This window comes from Saccostrea cucullata, unplaced genomic scaffold (genome assembly GCF_032062105.1).
Source record: "Saccostrea cucullata isolate Sc308-1 unplaced genomic scaffold, CSIRO_AGI_Scuc_v1 ctg1537, whole genome shotgun sequence".
Classification (NCBI taxonomy): domain Eukaryota; kingdom Metazoa; phylum Mollusca; class Bivalvia; order Ostreida; family Ostreidae; genus Saccostrea; species Saccostrea cuccullata.
Genome location: NW_026921202.1, coordinates 6,462 through 15,324, shown reverse-complemented (window position 1 = coordinate 15,324; position 8,863 = coordinate 6,462). Strand labels below are relative to the sequence as shown.

General features: G+C 39.8%; 1 protein-coding gene and 1 long non-coding RNA gene across 2 annotated transcripts; both read right to left on the bottom strand.

The window, feature by feature from the left end:
- Window positions 1-359: 359 nt before the first annotated feature.
- LOC134259464 (mucin-2-like) lies at window positions 360-4,705 on the bottom strand. The gene is made up of 4 exons (XM_062742041.1): window positions 4,673-4,705; window positions 4,474-4,587; window positions 3,386-3,664; window positions 360-3,340 (listed from the first exon to the last, which is right to left on the bottom strand). The coding sequence occupies exons 1-4, from the start codon at window positions 4,703-4,705 to the stop codon at window positions 545-547; spliced, it is 3,222 nt and encodes a 1,073-aa protein (XP_062598025.1). The 3' UTR covers window positions 360-544.
- Window positions 4,706-5,385: 680 nt separating this feature from the next.
- Window positions 5,386-6,798, bottom strand: LOC134259459 (uncharacterized). Its single transcript, XR_009990362.1, has 4 exons — window positions 6,761-6,798; window positions 6,474-6,536; window positions 5,802-5,861; window positions 5,386-5,452 (listed from the first exon to the last, which is right to left on the bottom strand). It is a non-coding gene; the product is annotated as an uncharacterized LOC134259459 (long non-coding RNA).
- Between the last annotated feature and the right edge of the window lie 2,065 nt (window positions 6,799-8,863).

The window sequence follows — 8,863 nt, the reverse complement described above, 5'->3', positions numbered from 1 at the left end:
ACTTCTACAATAGTACAATGAGTTTCTAGTCTCATTGGTTGGTTGGTTGATAGAATTTGACCTCTGACATGACTCTGTGGGATATTAGATGTTGGTGAATAGTGTAGTGAGTGGATCTTGCACCCTATTTTAATTAAGATCAGACAACGTAATCCTCAAACATATGTTTTGTATCTCTTGGTAATATCTAAAAAGATCCTAATATTTTTGATGTACTGACAACTTGAACTTTTGTATATCTGTAAAATTTCATTGCGCATTAGCACTGATCTCATTGAATAAAATTGATTCCTTGGTACAAATCAAACTAAACAGTGAAAAGAACCCATTCTCATGATAATATATTTATTAAAGTATAACAAAATAAAACTTTATATGCACTATTGAAATATTAAACCAATGATTTATAATATATGTACAAGCAACATTTACCAAAATGATTTAATGTAATCATAACATTTATGTGAGTGTCTCACATGGCTTGAACTTGTCTCTTGTGACACTTTGAGTCATAATGGCAAAATTCACAATGAAAAAGAACACATTAGCAATGGTTAAAACTATAAAGTCCATTGTTAACCGACTTCACTGCCTTGTGAAGTGCAACTTTGCTCCTAGTCTGGTAGACATCAACAAAGGCATGGATCATCGAATGTCGTCTACGTGGAGATAAAGCTGACTTTCCCTTCCCACCATAAAAGTTCTTGTTCATGAGTTCCTCTTCCTTGAATAAGGATTTTGTGAGTTTCCAAAGGAAAATTCCACTGGTTTTACTGTTGGCCTTCAGGGACTGTAGGATGCTGTCTTTTACGAAAAAATGGTACCTTCCGATTGGAATGTTATCTGGTCCATCAATCTCCAGCATTCTGGTTCCTGCCTCACATTCCATCTCAATGAGATCGCTTGTTGACCTTCGGGAAAGGGTAGGCAATCTTCTAGGAATCACAAGGGTTGTTTGGGTGCTATCTGATGGTGTGAGTGGAGATGGTGGGGAGTTGTTAGCCAATGCAGCAGACAGCAAGGAGTTGTTGGTGGACGCAGTGGTTGGCGGTGAGTTGTTGGTGGAAGCAGTGGTTGGCTGTGAGTTGTCGGTGGACGCAGTGGTTGGCGGTGAGTTGTTGGTCGAGGCAGTGGTTGGCGGTGAGTTGTTGGTGGACGCAGTGGTTGGCGGTGAGTTGTTGGTGGACTCAGTGGTTGGCGATGAGTTGTTGGTGGACGCAGTGGTTGGCAGTGAGTTGTTGGTGGACGGAATGGTTGGCGGTGAATTGTTGGTGGACGCAGTGGTTGGCAGTGAGTTGTTGGTGGACGGAATGGTTGGCAGTGAGTTGTTGGTGGATGCAGTGGTTGGCGGTGAGTTGTTGGTATACGTAGTGGTTGGCGGGGAGTTGTTGGTGGACGCAGTGGTTGGCAGTGAGTTGTTGGTGGACGGAATGGTTGGCCGTGACTTGTTGGTGGACGCAGTGGTTGGCAGTGAGTTGTTGGTGGACGGAATGGTTGGCGGTGACTTGTTGGTGGACGCAGTGGTTGGCGGTGAGTTGTTGGTGGACGCAGTGGTTGACCATGAGTTGTTGGTGGACCCAGTGGTTGGCGGGGAGTTGTCGGTGGACCCAGTGGTTAGCGTGGAGTTGTTGGTGGATTTGGCACATCTCATGTCTTTGAGAATATCCTCAATTTTTGAAAAAAAGTTGTCTTCTAAATAATCTGTTGGAGCTTGATTATTCGGTTCTGTCAGTGTCTGGCAGGTTGTCACAGGAGGTACAGCTGTGGATACCAAACTGTTAGAAAAGGCTGGTATACTAGGAGTCCCTTGCCAGTTGCCAGAGTGTGCTCCAAAGGAGGAAGGCTGAACGCTGTTCATCAAAGGCTGTGTTCCGCTAAATCCCGATGGGTTTGACAGAGTCTGCGAGGTGGATTGGACCTGCCAGTTGCCACAGTCTGCTCCAAAGGAGGAAGGCTGGGCGTTGTTTATCAAAGGCTGTGTTCCGCTAAATCCTGGAGGATTGGACAGAGTCTGCGAGGTGGATGGGACCTGCCAGTTGCCACAGTCTGCTCCAAAGGAGGAAGGCTGGGCGTTGTTTATCAAAGGCTGTGTTCCGCTAAATCCTGGAGGATTGGACAGAGTCTGAGAGGTGGATGGGACCTGCCAGTTGCCACAGTCTGCTCCGAAGGAGGCAGGCTGAGCGTTGTTCATCAAAGGCTGGGTTCCGCTAAATCCAGGAGGATTGGACAGAGCCTGAGAGGTGGATGAGACCTGCCAGTTGCCAAGGTCTGCTCCAAAGGAGGCAGGCTGAGCGTTGTTCATCAGAGGCTGGGTTCCGCTAAATCCAGGAGGATTGAACAGAGCCTGAGAGGTGGATGGGACCTGCCAGTTACCACAGTCTGCTCCAATGGAGGGAGGCTGAGCGCTGTTCATCAAAGGCTGTGTTCCCCTAAATCCCGGAGGATTGGACAGAGTCTGAGAGTTGAATAGGACCTGCCAGTTGCCACAGTGTGCTCCAAAGGAGGAAGGCTGAGCGTTGTTCATCAAAGGCTGTGTTCCGCTAAATCCCGGAGGATTGGATAGAGTCTGAGTGGATGGGACCTGCCAGTTGCCACAGTCTGCTCCAAAGGAGGAAGGCTGAGCGTTGTTCATCAAAGGTTGGGTTCCGCTGAATCCCGGAGGATTGGATTGAGTCTGAGAGGTGGATGGGACCTGCAAGCTGCCACAGTCTGCTCCAAAGGAGGAAGGCTGAGTGTTGTTCATCAAAGGCTGTGTTCCGCTAAATCCAGGAGGATTGGATTGAGTCTGAGAGGTGGATGGGACCTGCAAGCTGCCACAGTCTGCTCCAAAGGAGGAAGGCTGAGTGTTGTTCATCAAAGGCTGTGTTCCGCTAAATCCAGGAGGATTGGACAGAGTGTGAGAGTTGGACAGAGCTGGACTGAGACTTGCTGAAGGTGTTGCAGGACTTGAGGCACCAGATGACAACAATGGAGAGTTGGTTCCATGAGGGTTGAGGGAAGCCTGTGTGCTGCTGGGTGTTGACGGTCTGCTAACTGCATGAGTTGAAGTTGGTGAATTTAGAATGGCTGGACTTGGAGTTGGTGAAGGTGATGCAGGACTTGAGGAACCAGATGAAAATAATGGAGGGCTGGTTCCGTGAGGGTTGAGGGAAGCCTGTGTGCTGCTGGGTGTTGACGGTCTGCTAACTGCATGAGTTGAAGTTGGTGAATTTAGAAAGGCTGGACTTGGAGTTGGTAATGGTGATGGACTTGAGGCACCCGATGACAAGGATGATGAGGAGGAGAGTGGTGAAATAGGAGAAGGTAGGCTAAGATCAAGATCCTGGGTTAGTTGTTGTCTCTCTTATGTATGGCCCCTTCTGACTTCAGACAATACCTCTCTAACCAGCTTCTCGAGTTCATCTTGCCTCTTCAATATCCTCTGCAACATTTCTGGTGGACCCACTTCCTCTGCTTCCTCTGGATCTAGGATGATGATTTCGCAAGTTTGTGAGGCAGTGCAGATTTTGTTCTGGCCAAAGAACTCCTCTTGCATCACCACCAAGTCCTGCTGGTCCCCCGTCAAATGGCTGAAGAACCTTGGTTCTCTATTTGGAATAGATGCTGCTGTCGACAGATCTCCAGACCCCTCAAACTGGACTTGGATGGTCCTCCCATTGCTTCCCTGAAACAGTTTAATTTAACTATATAATTTTTCTACTGAAAGAAGTGATCACATCAAATCAGTTAATGATCACATCAGTAAATATTCAAATATCAGAAGGACATTTACTTCTGGTAATTCAAAAAAAAATTCTTAATGTTGAATTATATGATGTCAGTTGGTCTTTGAAATAGATATAATCCTAACTTTATGTAATTATAAAAAGTAAACAAGAGGCCCATGTGCACATTGCTCACCTGAGCTTTGAAAAAGCAGAAACCAGTGTATTATTGAAAAGTTTAAACTGTTATCCTAACAAAACCTTTAAAGGGAGAGGGTATGATTTGAACAAACTTGAATCAACACTAAGGATGATGGCATATTTTTTTGACTACCTGTAGCTTTATTGCCCTTCACATTTGAAGTAACATTGTGCCATTGTGGCCCTGTCCTGCCCTTGGGGGTCATAGTTTGTACAAACTTGAATCTTCACTACTTGAGGATACTTCCCAATAAGTTTCATTTTTCCTGGCACAGTGGTTCTTGAAAAGACAATTTTTGTAATATGCCCCAATATTTTTACTATTTCTAAATCATCCCCCCTTAAAGGAATATGTGTTCCTTCATATGATAAACTTGAATCCTCCCACCAAATTTTTTTTTTTGGCAAGATTAGTTTAAATTGGCCCAGTGGTATTGGAGAAGAAGTTGAAATGTGAGAAATATACAGATGGATGGACAAGCGGACCGACAGATGGATGACTTAATGTGATCAAAATAGCTCACTTGAGCTAAAAACTGCCTTGTTGTGATGAAATGTTTCAGCTTACTGTTTTTGATGAAGGAGCCTGTTTCTTCGAAGGATTGTTGGCTGGTTTCCTTCTGGAGGCAGTGGCTGGTTTCCTCTTACCCTCTGCAGCTGCTTTTGTAGTCTTCTTCGGTCCCTGAAATATTACAGTTATTTTTTAGTAAACCTATCTTTTATCGAAAGAATATTTTAACAAGAGGCCAATAGGTCACACCGCTCACCTTAGTAGCTTTGACCATGTTGTCCTTTTCCATATTTACCCTTTGTAGTACTTATTTTAACCCAACCCTTCCCCTCAAGGTTCAAAATTTGGTTAAATAAAAATCTACACTGATCAAAACTATTAAAGTAGCAGCTTCTTTGGCCAGGTAGTTACAAAGAAGAATTTCAATGATATACCCTCTATGGTTCAGTAAAACACTTGGATTCCACATTGTGGCCCTGCTCAACCCCAAGGGGTCATGATTTGAACAATTTGGAATCAACACTACTTAAGGATGCCCACACATCAGCTTTCCAGGCCCCGTGGTTCTTACAAAGATTTTTTTAATGAACCCACCCTATTTTTGTCTATTTTGATTATCCTTCCTTTTGAAGAGACTTGGCCCTTCGTTTTTACAAATTAAATTTCCCTTTTCCCAAGTTTGGTTTAAAACGGCCAAGTGCTTCTTGAGAAAAGTAAAAAATGTGAAAGATTTACAGACAGATGGACAAAATGTGATCATAAAAGCTCACTTGAGGCAGGTGAGCTAACAGTAATATTCCAGTAATACTAATAACTCATACATAAGTATTAAAAATTTTCAGTTAAATATTTGCTGAATTTAAAAAGGTATCAAAAAAACAACTCTATGATTTGTTTATACAGCACCTGATTACTTAATAAGTCTGGAATGTCATGTTTATTTTCAAGTTAAACATACCTTTGAAACTTTTTTCTTCATGGCATTAATTCGACTATTGGCAGAAGGTCGACGAAGCAATGAAATACTTCTTTTCCTCTGCAAAAAAAAAAAAATACATGTTTACAATTTTTTTTAAAAAGTTATTGACTTCGAACCTATCTTAGGAACACATTTGATGTGCAGCACTGTTTTTTTTTTTTTTTTTTTTTTTTTTTTTTTTTTTTTTTACACATGAATAAATCGGTAGTAATTATTCTCTATTATCATTTAATGTTTACACAAAGTTGCACAGATAATATTTCAAATTCACCTCTATGAATAGCTATGTTAGTTTTTTTTTCCTGATAGAAATGAAACAAATTTAACATGGATATTGCATGTCAGACTTCTAATTTTCAAGTTATCTTATAATGTGAATAATTATTTATTCATAAAAGAAACAAACCTTTCCTTTGGGTTGTAATCCAGAAATACCACGTTTTCTCTTCAGTAACTGGGTATTTTCCTGAAACCATAAGAAATAGAAAATCTCTCAGTTAAACTTAATTTCTCTTGTAATTGGTGATTTGGAATAATATTTTAAGCTTCTGCTATTTGTGAGTTTTGTGTACTTTATCACATATACCCCCTTGAGTTTAGAAAATTGCTAAAAGTGAGGGGTATTTTTGTAAAACTTGAAAGAAATTACAGAGAACCACAAATAGACCAATAGACTTAAGAAGTTTCGTCTAAGTAAGATAATCCTCCCAAATAATGCTTAAGATTCATTTTTCCACTGAGAAATGAGAGGAAAAAAAACAAATTTTGTATTAAGTAGCTTTCTTTATCAGAAATACATAATGATAAGGTAGTTCTGATATTATTTCACTTTTAAAAATACTTTACATATAAGTTAACCAATAATCAAGACCAAGGGGTGCTTATGAGGACAGGGGTGGTTAATAGGGCTTCTAAGTTGCTCTATAAGAAGTACTCTTACCATTATCAAGAATATTGAAGAAAAATTGGTAATATACAAATAATATAGTTTCATTCAGAAGTACTTTTTATCAATTACATTACACAAAAATACTTGAGAACATTTTCGTTTGCTTTAATATACTCATATTTCAGGTACTTTTTCAGTTCTTGCATCAACTCCACTGTCACTGCATACTGAGTTATTGCTTTCAGATCCAAGCTACGAAAGAGAAATGAAATAGAGTTTTCTTTTTTCTTCTAAGAAATGGACCATAGAATTTTTTTTTTAAAATAAATGTACTAAAAAGAATTATTCCAATATATTTTAATGTAAAGGCTATATCTCCTTAAAACTACTAGAATCATCTTGTATATATTTTTTAGCATGTTGATGTATCAGTCATTTTACAAGGAAAATTCTATAACCAAACAAGAAATGCACACCTCTAAAACTGCATCATCTGGCCAAACATTAAGGTATCTATCACAGTGAAAAATTCACCGTTTCTAAAGAACAAATTTTATTTTGGACTTTGCTTTTAATTTCATATGTTTGTTATATTTTTTATCTCACGATGAGTTTGACGAATCTTAAATTTTGTTTAATTTTGAGTGACACTTTTCAGACTTTTAATATGTTATTACAAAGAGACAGAGTGCCATGTCTCTAGAACTGTTAATCTCTTAAAACAACATTGAGTAATTATCTGTGTTTCATGTACAAACATCAAAGTCATTGAGTTAATTTAATTATTCTATACCTGTGAATCTTTCACTCATTTTACTTCATGCCAACACCTGTCATATATTTACTCAATATGTACTTTCTTATAAATAGTCATGTATAATTTCAATCTTTAGTCTGGAATAAACGGAGGCCAGCTCGGCTACGTCCGACTTGTTAGGACTCTGAGTCCGGGGCCACTTCGGCCATATCCGACTCGATCATTTTAATATGTCTGTTTGTTGATTTATATATAAACTGTTGCCATCGTTAAGACTCATCTAATAAATACGGAATCCTTCATCATTTGTTTTATCTCTGGAATTGCACATTGGTGGACCTACGGGAATAAGGCACCCTTATACCTTGTTTTTACCTTACGGCCACACAGCGCCTCTACCTTATACTTCGTACCCTCTACGCCAATATTCCCTCACCCCGTTCGTTTTGCAAACAACGGATGCAGTTCCAGACGAAATCTTAGTACCGTCGAAATCTTCTCGGTCACAATTGGTGGATGAATCCTAAGGGTAAAACAACGCCCGGGGCCGCTGCATATATTTTGCAGTGGTCAGATCCTGAACCTCTAGAGCAAGCGAGTTCCCCTAGTACACCACTCTGCTCAGCGTAAATCGTTCGATCAACGTTTCAACGATGGACAACAACAGTGAACAACATTCATTGACACTCTTTCGACTTCTCTGTTGACCACCAGGATACTCAAACCTACGTTTCAGCTAGTGTTTACCGGTGTGTACAAGAACATCAAAGAACACTCTCCGAATTCTTAAACACGAGGACGTATATTATCACAGTGAAAAATTCACCGTTTCTAAAGAAAAATTTTATTTTGGACTTTGCTTTTAATTTCATATGTTTGTTATATTTTTTATCTCAGATGAGTTTGACGAATCTTAAATTTTGTTTAATTTTGAGTGACACTTTTCAGACTTTTAATATGTTATTACAAAGAGACAGAGTGCCATGTCTCTAGAACTGTTACTCTTAAAACAACATTGAGTAATTATCTGTGTTTCATGTACAAACATCAAAGTCATTGAGTTAATTTAATTATTCTATACCTGTGAATCTTTCACTCATTTTACTTCATGCCAACACTTGTCATATATTTACTCAATATGTACATTCTTATAAATAGTCATGTATAATTTCAATCTTTAGTCTGGAATAAACGGAGGCCAGCTCGGCTACGTCCGACTCGTTAGGACTCTGAGTCCGGGGCCACTTCGGCCATATCCGACTCGATCATTTTAATATGTCTGTTTGTTGATTTATATATAAACTGTTGCCATCGTTAAGACTCATCTAATAAATACGGAATCCTTCATCATTTGTTTTATCTCTGGAATTGCACATTGGTGGACCTACGGGAATAAGGCACCCTTATACCTTGTTTTTACCTTACGGCCACACAGCGCCTCTACCTTATACTTCGTACCCTCTACGCCAATATTCCCTCACCCCGTTCGTTTTGCAAACAACGGATGCAGTTCCAGACGAAATCTTAGTACCGTCGAAATCTTCTCGGTCACATATCCACCATATTTCGTGTGTCGAGAATTCTCTTCCTCCCTGCTATCCCTTTCCCTTCCAATTGTTCTGGCCCGATGAGATCTCCCCCACTGGGTATCTCTTCGATTTGCATCTTCCTCTGTGTCTAAGGTATATAAATACTACATATAGATATTGACTTTTTAGTTTAAGTACCAAGTCTTCCTCACGCTTAAAAATGATAACAAATTGTTAAAAGATTTTGTCTGCCAATATTGTATAATGGGAATTTTTCATGTGCTGGTAATTCA